This window comes from Dromaius novaehollandiae, chromosome 4 (genome assembly GCF_036370855.1).
Source record: "Dromaius novaehollandiae isolate bDroNov1 chromosome 4, bDroNov1.hap1, whole genome shotgun sequence".
NCBI lineage: Eukaryota > Metazoa > Chordata > Aves > Casuariiformes > Dromaiidae > Dromaius > Dromaius novaehollandiae.
This window is the reverse complement of record NC_088101.1, coordinates 29,324,471-29,338,830: the sequence shown is the minus strand read 5'-3', so window position 1 is coordinate 29,338,830 and position 14,360 is coordinate 29,324,471. Positions and strand designations below refer to the sequence as shown.

Below are 14,360 nucleotides of genomic sequence, written 5' to 3'. Positions count from 1 at the left end.
GCCTTAATTTCTGCGAAACTAATCATTTAAATAAATGTCTTCTAAATGCTTTCTTTAGTCCCAAAGTTACCAGTATTCCACAAGAAATGTGTTTTTTCTTTCCCTATTTAAAATTATTACCTCAAAAGTAAAAATAACACAGTCTCCCCAGGAAATGAAGACTGTGAGATTTACGTATACTGATTTATCTTCATTACAAAGAAGAATCCTGGACCATTTTACATTTCCTGAAGAAATAATGTATTAATGTATGCTTAAGATGCTGAAAGTCTTCTGAACGTTGTTTGAGAGGAGACAGAGAGACAGAGACAGAGAGAGAGAGGAGCAGTTCTATTTCTAAATGCTGACTTTTAAAAATCTGTGAACTTCCTTCCTGCTTGTCTTGGGCTTTAAATGAGCATGAAAAGCATGAACAGCCTAGAATCAGGTTTTCCTTTTTATTGTAGTTTATGTAAAAACCAGGGCAAGCTAATGTGTGGACATACTTACAATGGGATTTGCTGACAGGCTAGGTAAGCTGCTGTTAGAAAAATATATTCAAGTACATGCTGTACTTTAAAATTCAAGATATGTAACATTTAGCATCAATAAAATGGAAACATTCAGAATGTTAAACATGGTAAGTATTTTCTTGAATTAATTTCTTGAATGAAAACAGTGCTCTGTAGTTCCCTCAAAATAAAGTATTTTAGTACATGCTTATTCATAGAAGCATCTAAATGATTTTACAATGAGTTGTGTAACGTTTAAACTAAAAACATGCTATCCAAACAATGAGAAGCCTATCATGCACATTGTACAAACAAAATAGATGTTCATTCACTATTTTAATCAGATCCTGAACTTCCTGAAGTATCAAGATTTAAAACTTCCTTAATTTTGTCATAAAGAACTAACACCAAGGCTCCTCCTGTTCCACGAAGGATGTTGGAGAATGCTCCATGAAAAAAAGCATTAAGCCCCTCTCGCTGGTATATTTTCAGAAAGCAGTCAATGGTTCCTTTATATTGACGTTCAGTCTCCCCACTCTGCATACAAATAATAAAGACAAATCATTACTGCACTGCACGGAGAAAGAAACTTAGATGCTTAGCACAATTTGTCCTCCCTTGGTAAAGAAGGCTAAAGATCATTTTCCTCATGTTTCACCTACTGCAAAGGTGAGATCTTTTAACTAATAAACATTTATCTGATGTAATGCTCTGTTAGCTGGTTCCAACTGCTAAATTTAGAAAGGCTGTGATCCTTCTTGTGATGCTTCTTTTAAGCTTTACTGGGCAAGTAGAAGGCTTAGGAGCTAAATGAGGTCACTCCAGTCCTAAGAGTGCTCTGAATTGTTTCAATGCTTTTAAAACTTTTATGGCTCATTTTTTCTCTTTTTTAGTACCAGTGAAATAACTTTATAGCAAGTAGATTTCAGTTCATTAGTAATCAACAGAGTCCATCCAGCAGCCATGTTTTCCAAAGAGAGCATTAAAAAACGTTAAGGTCCTGACTAGTATGATAATGTAGGAACACAGAAAGGCTGAAAAGGATTGTAGCACAAACAGCTGTCATGCAACCTACCTTGTTTCTGAGCATTAATTTGCTGGACAAATTAAAACAAAGCAAAAGGGAAGATTTGTTAGAGACCTCAGCATCATGTTCACTAGAATCTGGAGCAAGTGCTTACAGGTGAAGGAACAAAAGGAAGATAAGCAGTGAAAGTTCATACGCATGCATATGACTTTCTATACAAGTCAGTGCTGAAGTACTTAATTCTCCCTTTTCAGCTTTTTCATGAGCAGTATGGAAATCATGGCAACTCTTAAGTTTGGAAAATGTCAACAGTAGAGTAAAAACAGCCCAAAAGAATGCTGTACCCCAGAGCACTTGGAAAATATCATTGCCCATTGTGGGACTCGGCGTAATGACTACAGCTAACCTCTCAAATACTCTGAGTGACATCACAGTTCTGACAAAGCATATTTTTCTGGACATGCCTGGTGAACTGTCAAACAATTTGTGTTTTGGAACTGCAGTCTCTTCAGGGTTTGAGTATTGCATTAGGAACTGATACCGTTTTTGTCTTCACTAACAAAAAACAAGTACACTTTTTCAGAAAGATTAACGTCAAACTATCTTCATGTGAAATTCTACTGGAAACAAGACGCTCTAATATGTTGCTTTATTGTTGTAGATTTGACCTAAATTAGCTACATCTTAAGTCAAACACAGCCGTGTTTTGTCACCACTAGGTTTTTATAGTGAGAAAAGAATGTCCAGTCAGCTAACTCTGTAAATACGTGTCTGCCTTTGCACTCGAGTCAGAGCAGCATGTAACATTAGTGGTGCTAGAACAGGATGTGATGCTAAACTGCGTCTTAGTGATACCAGCGTCACTGCCTACTGCGTCAGATTCACACTTCTATCACTCTCAGACAGCTCTTACAGAGGGTTCCCTAAACCGTTAAAAGTTAGCTCTGCTCTGAGAACTTTTATTCAGAAATGTTTATTCACTAAAAATACACACATCAGGGATTATTACATTATATATTTTGTGTCCCTTTTTGCATAGTAGAGCCAGTACAGTTTTGTAAGCAAAACTGTATTTCATTTTAATTGGTGATTCACAAATAGAGTGACTACTCACAGTTTGATTCAAAACCCAATGAAATCAGTAAGAAATCCTTCCACTGATACAGGGCTGTTCTCCTAAAAATTCTGAATACAGATTCTCAGTGTTGGAGATACAGTGGCCAAAAAAATTCCGTGTGGCTTTAAGATTACAGGCTAAGTTTGCTATAATAATCTTTTCACTAAGATACTTAAAACATTTGATTTAGAAATAAATGAAAGGCAGAGAACTGTTCCAATTGGCAGAAAGGTATTTTTCAAAAAAATGGAACCCAGTTCTCTATGTCCTGCACTTTGGGTATTTATCTCACCTTTATAAAATGTATATGGATTGCTAACTACTATTACATTATACTACAAGGCTTGTACATCCAGTTTGTTTCCTAAATGTTTACAGAAAATTTTGGCAATATCTAGGTAAGGTTCTAGACTCCATATAATGGCAGAAAGATTATGTATGTCTATAGAGGAAATCTTCCTTACTTTACACCCTTGTGATGTACTCTACAGTTAGTAAAGTGAAGTCTGAATTTTCTGAAAAAGGCATTACATGTTATGTTATGCCTTCTCTTAGAAATCAATACATGATCTCCTGAATATAATAAATGCAGGAAATAAAGCAATGACAAACATTCACATAAATCTATATAATAAGCATAACAATATAGCTAAAAAGCACTTAAAATATTTTGTTTTGAATCTACTTGAATACGTGCAGATTAAAGGATATTTGGTAACGAACATTAGTGCTGAGCTAACAGAGATCAACTTTTACCCAAAGTCTTAATTGTACTGTACTCATTATTTCAGAAAGTTATCCTGACCGCCAAATATACTTTTAATTGAAGAAATAAAAGGTGCTATATTTAATCATGGCTTCTTCTCAGAACAGAGTAAGTGTCACAATAAGAAACTGGTTCTGTATGAACATTGTTAATTTCACTGCTATAAAAATCATACTGAACAGGACTTTTATTTGTACATGAAGCTGCAAAACAACTAACTTATTTCTAAAAAATAAAAGAAACAAGGACAGCATATGCAGTATACCTATATATCTACAACATACACACAGGCCTTCCCATTCTCCTCGTTTCTTTTGTGCTAGTGAAATCATTGTCTTATTTCATAGGATTATAATTTATATTTTTCATAATCTTGGTACCACTATAGTGGTAAATTAAATTCCAAAAATACATGCAATCCTCCAGTAAGGCAAACTTCAAGAAGCACAAGTACATATGAACAAGACAGCATTAACTGTAGGCCTATTGCTAATTAAGCAGATTAAGCAGAATCTAAAGACAGTGGAATAATATTTAGTATGATAGGAAGAAGTCAGTAGTGAAAATGGTGTTTGTGCACTGCAGGCTTTTAAGATTTCTGTTATTTAGGACAGATTACTAGAGGTATGCAGGCATTACATAAGAAACTAAAAATCCTCCTAGGATTTTTTGAAGCCACCTAAGCGAGTTCTATGCCTACATTTGTTCTGATTTTCTTCTGACTTCCTGGGGTACCAAAAGATACTCCTGAAATAAAACTGACTCATTTTTTTCAAAACTGACATCTCTTTTATAATACCAGATGGCCAAATCTCCTCAGGGATATAGGGAACGAGGTCAAGAAACATTGGGTTCTGTTCCTTGTTTGAGGATGATCTTGATAGCCAGAACTTAATCTATTAAATATGCCTAAAACTATTTTAATTACGTAGTAAAATTACCTAATAGCTAGCAACAAGATCCAACAGTAACAGCTAATAATACATTATCATATCTAGTCAAATGCAGAGAAATATTTCTCAGCTTGTATTGAGCTCTGAAGATTACTGATTCTATTTCAGGCCTGAAGAAGGGCTGTGTGCCACAGAGTTGGATTAATAAGAGATTTTACTTGTACCCACAAACCTGTCTTACTGCAAATATCTGGCTTCTGAGTAGAAACATTCAGTTTTTCTACAAAAAGCTCTCACTATGGTGTGAACTAAGCACACTTCTGAGATTCCCACAGTACTATAGTTCAGATTTTTCTTCTTTTCTTTCTGCAGATATTTCCACTTTTTCTGAATAGAGTCTCAAACACTGTAAGGCTATATAGCACTAACTAGCATATGAAATTAAAAAATAAGTAATTTTCAGAAAAGAATTGCAAGTTAGACCATACCTGCATCATCATGCGTCTCCTGACAGTGTCAAAGGGATAAGACAGTATTCCTGAGAACGTAGTCACAACTTGGGCAATGAAAAAGGAGAAAATGAATGGGATTTGTTTTGGATTTGGCAATAATCCCTGCAAAATAAAGCAACAACAACAGTCTGTGCCAGATCTTTAAAATGTATGTCAAACCTGATATCAAATATCATTTGGTTAATTTTTATTGTTAATCCTAATGTAAAAATGACCTGGCTCTTCTGAAATATACTCTCTGTTGAGCATAAATAACCGTAAACACAAAAGCTATAACTAACACTGTTTAAACATCTTGCATGGATGCATTTTTGTTCTTAAGAAATACCTTAATGGTGTCGTAACATCCAAAATAAGAGGCTCGGTACACGATGATTCCCTGTACTGAAACGCCAAAACCCTGGTACAGGCCAGAAATCCCATCTGTCTTTGCAACTTTAATAATACAGTCACCAAGTCCCTGGAATTGTCGCTCAGCAGCACCTAATACAGAAGAAATTTTCTATGAAGTAATACGCACATTCTTATGCTCTACAGAACCCCTTCATTTTACTACAAACTACTTTGCAAGACTGAAACATTTAACATAGCAAAATCATAAGAAAAACATAGTAGATCATTCTGTTTCCTCCACTTATGACCAAAGCACAAAGAAATCCAGGCACGTGGATGGATGAGGACACAGTTTATTAATTCTGATAAGGAGTGCTCATTCCAGCAAAAATCAACCCAAGGAAAAAGTCAAATAGATACTGGTATCCAGCTGCTGAAACACATTCAGGCCAAATAACTATCATTTCAAATTTGTCCCCATTCAGCAGAATACTTGCATATGAATTCTCTTACCCTCTGCCTGAAAATAAATTCCTCTATGCAATCCCATCCCTCCCTTCCCTCCCCACACATTCTTACTAAAGTTTATGGTGAGCAGCATTCCCTTTAGCTTTAACCTGTGGACACTACCCGCAAGTTGTGACAAATATACAAAATTCATTTTTAAATCTACAGATTTTTCATCCCTTTCCACAGGTAACTAAACACAAGCCCTCGGGATTCTCTAAAGGTGAAAACACAGCAAGTGATACACCAATCTTCAATCCTTCCCAAACTATTGACCTTATTAGACTGAAGGTATCACAAAAAAGATTCAGCCAAGTACAGGGCACAGAAAGTATGACAGCAATAGCGCAAGTCAGGCAGCCAACTCCTGCAACAACCCTGCACAGCACAGAGAGCCACAAGAGTTGATTTGTCCAGTTATGGGCAAATCAGAAAGTACGAGGACAATAAGGAAAACATAAATTTCTTTTTCTCTGCTGTACTGCCTTCCAGACACTGCTTTAGGGAAATTCATTTTAACTGAATGAATGAATGAAATGTACATCTAGGGACATATTCTACCCAAAAATCTTTCTTGAAAATTTTCAGTTGATATTCTGTCAATAAAGGTCTGTCCGTAAAATGAGATAGATATAAATAACTAAAGTGAGGTAAATATAAATAACCTGAAACACATCAACATTGGAAATGTCATGTAAGAGATTTCACTACCTTTCCCAATGTCAGCAGCTAACCGGGTTCGTGCAAAGTCTAATGGGTACACTACACACAAGGATGTTGCTCCTGCTGCTCCACCAGAAGCCAGGTTTGCCAAAAACCATTTCCAGAACTGAAATATAAAAATTACTGCACACAATTATGAAAATATAGTATTACATAATTATACATAATATAATTACGTAACATAATACTGACCTTTGTTGTAGATACTGAATGAAACTATTTTAAACATAAAGAATTACATCATTCTAAAACATCAGATTATTTACAAATTAATACATTAAAACATGTTAGCTTCACCGTAAGGCTTATAGCGGGGTATTTCAGAACTCCTATTTGAAAAGACTTCCTGTCTATCTTTGCCTTATTATAAAATATTTATAAACTCTTTTCTTGTTCAACTTCTGAACTATATGGTGCTTCTGTGACCCAGATAGCAGATAACATCTTTCTGATCTATAATTGTCCAGTCCTGCACAACAATCAGCCTGTAGATCTCCCTGGTGTAACAGCTGCGCATGAACTCTCCATGATGAACGGAGAAACAGAAAAATCCATATACTTACACCATGGCCTATGCTGTTTACGAAATAAAAAAAAGCTAATGACAGAAAAAGAGCCATTTTGCATAGCATTTTTTATAGTTCTGCTAATTTAAATGGAAACACAGGTACATCTATCTGTAGTAAATGCAGACCGTACAGATGTACCCTAAATAGCTTTACATTTGCTGGCTCAGTAACAGCAACAGTGTAGTTGTGGTAGTATGGAGTTCAGTGTAGGTTAATTGCCATAATATTTTATCAGTTTTGCAGAAGACTTTGCAACCTGCCCTAGCTCATGTCACTGCAGAAACTATTGCTAGCTGTAATAGCAAGCACGGGAGGGGACAGCCGCAGTTCGAAGATGCTCAGTTGTGTCTGTATTACCTTCAATACCAACAATGTCTGGTAAGTAGATATAGTTTGTCTTCTTGAGCAGAAGTTCCTTTGCCCTTTAATTCCCACAATCTAAAGGTTTTAATAATTTTTTCTAAAGATAACCCAGCTAAGCAAAGACTAATGCATACAGAAATACCCTAGTCTTGATTTCCTATCCTGTACAAAACACATCCCAAGCATCCCAACATCCTGAGCTTCAATAACATATATGCTGGTTTGCTAAACATTATATTTCTAAAGAAATTAATCTTGAGTGTTATTCATGGAATGTTTCTAAAATTTGAGTCACAAGCACATACACATGTAAGCCATGTGGAAACACTTCTATGAGATGGAAAAGAAATTTGAAGAACTATAAACACCGCGTTATTTACATCATGCATGTTCTACTTTTTCCACTGCAAGAAAAGAAAGAAACAGCAACCTTAAACTCTCTACATATGAATTAACTGTAATTCAAAAAGAACAGCTTAAGAATTTGCATGCAATACAAGGGGATTAATCAAACATTAGTGATTGACAGCATTCCTGCTGGTCAGCACCGTCAGGAAAGCCAGCGGCAAGAATAGTTTCTGGCACTGCAGAAAAAAATGTCAGGAAGAGAAAGTACAGAAGACAGGATTTTTGTTTCAATTATAAAAACCTAACCAAAGAAATCCTAAAAAAGATAATCTAAGACAGACACAAATAAAGCAGATTTTTCATCTATTTTCACATGAAACAAATTAGATATGAAGAACTTATTTTCCATTCTACTGATATGAATGAATTATATATATGCATGTAATTTGTCAAATGCCAATATCAACATTCCAAGATTTGGCCTAGTTTTGTAATTAATTCCGTGGGTGTGGACCTACGTGTCTCTGCAGGAGTTCATCCAAGTAAAGGAACTTTCCTCTTCCCAATTATATACAATTGCAACGTTAGGCAGTACAGACCAAAAGTTCAGATAGCCTTTCGTGCCATAACTTAAAAGCGTTTCTCTTCTTTCTGATGCACTGTACAAAATGAAGTTCTTAAAATGCTTCAACTATCCATAAATCTGTTTTTTGCTTTACATGTAGCAAGAATTCAGACATCAATATAAACCATTACTTAGCTATTACAGTATACATCTTTCTTAAATATAAGCTTTTTCTGACACTTGCATGCAAATAATTATTGATAGAATTATGTGAAACAAAGCAAAACGAAAAATAAAGACAGGCTCCTGCTTCAGGGACACAATCCAAGAACTGTACACATTAGAATAAAAGCAGCAGTAATTTCACACAAGTGAATTTGCATGTGAACAGAAACATCTTTGAGATTAGAGTTTAAGGTAATGCAATCTTAACTGTGAAAATGTGAAACTGGGATTTTTGACAAGGTACAAAAATGTAGGTGCCTGAGTACAAGATTTTGAATATCCAGTCTTAATACTTACATCAGTTAACTCCAAAGTAATTACATATTCTGAACAAAGCTTTGAAAATTTTGACTGGTTTATTATAAGCAGTTATTTACATGTACCTCACGAAGTTATTAAAGATTAAAAAACAGATTTTATTATTTTTCATTACCTGCAAAAGTAAGCTACGCAGTAAGCCCTGCCCACTGTCCCTCTTATTAAAAACTAAAGGTGAACTCTTAAAATATCTTATCAATATACTGCTGCTAATTACCAACCATCTTGAGAGAAGGCACAGCCAGGAACTGCGCAGTTCTTGGCCAGATCACAAGTGGTTTACTTATTAAATAAAACTCACAGGCAACAAATTATTTACCTGTTTCTCTCTATCCACTCTGGACATGAAAATCTGTTTGTATTTGTCCTTAAAAGCAAAGTTTAGAGCTTGTGTTGGAAAATACCGTATCACATTTGCAAAATTGCCACGCCAGAAGCTGAAAAATCCTACAGAAAAAGGAATGGATTATTAAAATTACTTTCACAAAGTATGTATTACATTGAGTATGTTCTATGACATTCTTCCTATTGTTCTGTTTTGGTATGAGTTGTAATAAAGGCAAAAACCGATCCCTTTCAGGTCTTCTATTTTTCAGGCACTTGGCACTGGAAATCTTTATTTATTCTGATACTTATAAACAAATGTATGCACTAGGTGTTCACACAAGCAAATCTCCTAGAACTACAAGAGAAACAGGAATAATGATGAGATAAATGAGAAAGATTTTCTCCTCCTTACCTCATAGGCTAGGGATACCTATGTATACTGTAGCATGGAAACTGAGTAAGGTTTCACCGAACTGTGTAGTAATTGTTTTATTCATGCAGCCTGTATATGCATTTTACCTTCTACGGGGGGTGCTCGGGCTCCATATTAAAGCAATGGCTAAACAGGTTATACAAATGATCGAAAACTTAGTAGGATTTTTGTAATTACAGTCTTTTTCTAAATTAAAAAATGATCCCTTTGGACGCTAAGGTAAATGCATTAAGAAGCTAACGGGAGCTGAGCTGCTAACGTAGGTGCAAACCTTATGTGGATCACAAGAAAAAAAGTATTCCATATGTGAAAACGTTCGTGGACGTTGTACCTGCACTGCGTCTGGCTCGATGAGTGCTGTTAAGACTTTGCTGAGCAATGATGGCAAAGTGATCTCTGTAATATGTAGCCCCACTCTTAGTTCAAACATACCTTATTTGTGCTACTATAGATATAGGTAAAGATTCATTAAGGAATAAGAAAACACAAAAGTGGCTTTTCATTTTCTCCTATTTTGAGCGTGCTTTTATATACGTTCACAGGAGGATGCCAAGTACACTCCAATTCTGAAAAAATATCGGAAGTAAAAGAAAAAAAAGAGTTTTTACATTCTCCACAAATACCAAAGAGCTTGATTCTGCTACTACACCCACTTGTCAGCTGCACATTTCACTTTTTATCTCGTTAGTCATAAAACAAACCGCAGGATGTTGGGGGCCTACATGATTGTAACGCCTACTTCACTACATTTTTCCCAAATAACAGTACTCCTCTGAAGGCCAATTGCCCGTGATGGAAACCCCACCTTTCCTGCAGCAACTGTGTATTTTAACATTTAACCGGAGAGGGGATAAGGGGCAGCCGGGGTCCCTACCCTGCTCCCGTGGGATGCGCACGAGGCAGTCGATCATGCCTTTGTACTGCTGGTCCGCCCGGATCTGCTTGGACGAGGCCTGCACCTGCAGCAGCAGCTTCACCCGCTCGATGGGCGCCACGGCCGTCTTGGAGATGGCAGCCGCCACGCCGCCGACCAGCAGGTCCTTCCCGAAGGAGACGGGGTCGAAAACCCGCTCGTCCCGCTGGGCCACCATGGCGCGCGCCCACGCCCAACCGCCGCTGCCGCGTGCCGCCCGCCCCACCGCCACACGGGCGCCCCCCCCCCTCCCCGCGCTGCCTAACGGCTCCGCCTCCGCGGGGCGGTCTTTTTCTCGGTTTATTTCTTTGTTTTTAGCCCGAAAAGACACCCTACTCTGTCTTTTGCCAGGAAACTTTACGACCGTTTAACGCGGGCCTGCGTTTCTTGCGGCGGTTTACACGGGCTGAGCAGCCCCCACCCCCGCCGCCATTAACGGCTCGGGGCTGGGGAAGCCCTGGCGCTCGCGGGCGGGTGGAGGAGCGACCTTCAACTACTCGGTTAGGAGGCAGTTAAAGAGACAAGAGCCTCACGGCGTTACTTAATGCCACAGGAGCTTGGTGTTGTGAGGTCATGCGACGTTATTTGGGCTTCTGGGCATCCCTAGTCCCAATTTCTATGAAATACTCAATATTCTGTGGAATGCAGAACCTTAACTGCCACCACGCAGTGATCTATAGGGCAGAAAGTTAACCAAAAGATATCCCAAACAGGTAATTACTGGCAATTTGATGATCAGCTGACAATACTGCACAAACTTTTTTTAAGATAAAAAACCCCACACCAGTTAATGTGTTACATGCCATGATTATAGCACCACTGATGTACTTGATCACCTGCTTTACATGTCATGCCCAAGTCAGTGTAAACGCTAAAATAGTTCAAGAGAAAGCAGTCCTGTCTGCCAACTGAAACTGGGGGTTTGCCACAGCACCCAGATGGAGGTTCAGAATAGTAATGTATTTGTTACGCTTCTGCTACCTGCTGCTGCTTGATTTCTCTTGCATGCCCAGATAACTTTCAGATAAAATAGTTTTAAATGTTAGTGTACAATTTTGAGAGGATCAGTGTCAAACAGAGCATGTAAGTGGTGGAGCAGAGATAAAAATAAGCAAAAATAATGAGATTTATGGATGGTGGAGAATAAAACTGTACAGTATAGAAGTTTGGTGAAATACAGTCATTCCCTCATCACTGACCCTCATGCTGGTACTTTGAGAACAGCAATTAGGTCGTGAGTTGCTCTTTCTCTTCCCTCCTTACCTGCTTCTCTAATGATGAAAAAAGATGCTGAATACTCTTTTTGATCAAGAAAGAGGAAGAGTTAAAATGTAAGAGGATTGTTTAACTTGCTCTTATCTTTTTCCAGTCTTCCACATAGAGGACCTGTGAGGTAAGAAGGCCTGACTGCAGTGTAACAGGAAAATCGGTATACAGAGACCCACAGATGTCCCAAGCGGAAACTCAGACTTACCCAGCAGGGAAGGAGCAGACTGCACTTGGGAACCAGAAGGTAAAACACAGGAGTGAATGATTCAGTGCTTACACACGCTAGCAGATAACTTTATATTAAACACAATGGAAGAAAGATTGCCAGGTCTTCTTCCCCAGGAGCCTGCACCCCTAAACTTCAGTCAACAAGCCTTCCAGAAGCTTAATGAACTTTCCAGGAATTCCTGTGGATTGTGGTATCATTCCCAGCTCCCACTACAAAGACCCACAAAATAAAAAAGAAATTAGGTAAGCAAGTGGCATAATCCAGAATACTTCCTGGTCATACTGAACTAGTATGAGTTAACATTATGTATAATAAACAAATGAATATTAATCATGTAATTTATTCCCATTCCATGACTGGTCAGAAGAATACCTTCTTGGTTTGCTGTTATCAAGCTTTTTTTGTTTTGTTTTGTTTAATTTATTGCTCCCCCTCAGTCTCCTGACTGTGACTAATGAAGGCATGAAGCACCATATTTGTTGAGTCAAATATTTTAATTGCTGATGTTTTTAAATGCTTGTCTTACATACCCATGAATTTAGTCATTTTAACACTGCTACTTCATACCCTTTCCCTTGCTTTTTAAAATTTTTATAAGCAATCATTTAAAGGCAAAATAAATGTTTCTTTTGAGCCCTAACACTGAAGTTTCAGCTCCCTTAGTAGCTGTTCTCCATATCTTTTCCTTTTAGTGTTAAGTCTATACACCATGATTCACAGCTATAATCTTGCTAAAAGTTACAAAGCTAAAAGATTTGTATCAAAGATATCGGGTAAAAATCTGCCTTCTATAGGAAAATATATCCTTTCATCCTTTGGGGCTCTTTTTAAATATGCTCTTTAACATCTACAAAATCTAATCTACACTCAGATAACTAACAAAATAACCAGTAAAAGTCTCCTAAAGTGTAGTATCAACAAGGTTAATGCTAATTTTGCACCATGTTTTATTGTTGTACTACACTGCTTTGAGTCAACAAATTCTGTTTAAAGTGCACACTATTCAGAGGGGAGTCTTTGGGCTATACTCAGAAGCTTGTGAAGTTCCTTGTGAAGGAGCAAGCCAATCTAAATAATAGTTGACTGCTTTTGAATGAGTCCCACTCCTTCAGTTCTTCCTCTTTTCTCCACACACATCTACATATTCACACATTTTTTTCTGCATTGGCTTAGTTATGTGTTTGGCCCAATAGCAAGTCATCTGAGTTTAACCCACTACAGAGGCAGCAACGTAACCTAGCAAAAAAAAGAGGATAGTCTTCTGGTAAGTTAGCAAGATTACCTAAGCATAAGTCTCTGTGCCAAGTGTCTGCCATTTACTGGAAAGTTTCGAAGAACTGAAGTCAGCCGACAGTCTGACTAAGCACAAGAATCTAGATGGAAGTTACCTGTCTGAACATGCTGTCTTTTTAAAGCGTCTTACGAGTCAAACCATATAGCCCAACCTTTAAAAGATAGAAGCAAGAGACAAACATCAGCAAAATGACACTTTTCAATACAGATACACACCTATGTGCACAAACACACATACAGGTTCTGTAAAAGCTGTTAAGCCTGCTAAAAACAGTGCAGCAAAGACTGCTTTCTTTTCTGTTTCTTCTTCCAGCTACAAAAAGACCATTCTGTGTTCAAAACCTCTGCATTTTAGAATTTCTAAAAGTTCTTTCAAGTATCATCCATCCTATTACATATCCTTATTTTTCAAGCAGTATAAACCTCACATCACTTCATCAATTTGTAGATGAGGAACTCAGATACAAAACACTATAGTGAAGTAACTCAGTTCTGTATGTTTCAAACTGAAATATTAGGATTATTTGTCATCAAGGCACCAGGAATTCCAGGGAAGACTAATATAACAAAACCTTTAGCATGTGCTTAAACTTCAGGACCAAGACTTCTACTGCCTGAAACTAAACCGACTGTTAATTACCTAAAGCCAAGCTGGGAATCACTTAGAGTTAACAGTTATAGGCATTTGGTTGACTATTTTAGAAATACTCTAACTGGTATGATTTCCTAGTGAAAACAAGATTTCAGGATTTGATCATGGGAGCCTACATAACTGAATTTACTTTCCTAAATACTTAATTTTTTGATCCCATTGCTCTAAATGTGTCTTTAGTCATGAACTTGATGATAATCACTTATGGAAAACAAATAGAAGAAGGAGAAAAAAAAAACCAACTGAACTGTTGACATGGAATGTGATGACGTGCTGTGCAGATGGCCATATTAAAATGATCCAAAGATCCAAAATCGTACATTACACATTACACACCCCTAGTAAAAAAGCTTTAGGAACACCTAGTCTGTAGATACAAACCTTTCAGCAATTTGCAGGTAAGCTGAATTTTGTAGGAGACTTGATTTTGTAAGCATTTTGTCTTCTCTTGCCTCATACAGATATAGCCTAACAGATTTTTTAATAT

General features: G+C 37.2%; 1 protein-coding gene across 1 annotated transcript; it reads right to left on the bottom strand.

Annotated features, from left to right (window-relative positions):
• Positions 1-423: 423 nt before the first annotated feature.
• SLC25A31 (solute carrier family 25 member 31) lies at positions 424-14,278 on the bottom strand. Its single transcript, XM_026122454.2, has 6 exons — positions 10,392-14,278; positions 9,077-9,204; positions 6,358-6,475; positions 5,135-5,289; positions 4,783-4,908; positions 424-1,028 (listed from the first exon to the last, which is right to left on the bottom strand). The coding sequence occupies exons 1-6, from the start codon at positions 10,606-10,608 to the stop codon at positions 828-830; spliced, it is 945 nt and encodes a 314-aa protein (XP_025978239.1). The 5' UTR covers positions 10,609-14,278; the 3' UTR covers positions 424-827.
• Positions 14,279-14,360: the final 82 nt, after the last annotated feature.

Excerpts from the sequence above, each read along its gene's own strand:
- SLC25A31 (XM_026122454.2), bottom strand. The coding sequence starts at position 10,608 with ATGGTGGCCCAGCGGGACGAGCGGGTTTTCGACCCCGTCTCCTTCGGG. Across the intron at positions 9,205-10,391 it reads GCGCATCCCACGGGAGCAGG|GATTTTTCAGCTTCTGGCGT; the intron begins GTAGGGACCCCG and ends CTTTTTCTGTAG. Across the intron at positions 1,029-4,782 it reads GGAGACGCATGATGATGCAG|AGTGGGGAGACTGAACGTCA; the intron begins GTATGGTCTAAC and ends ATTTGTATGCAG.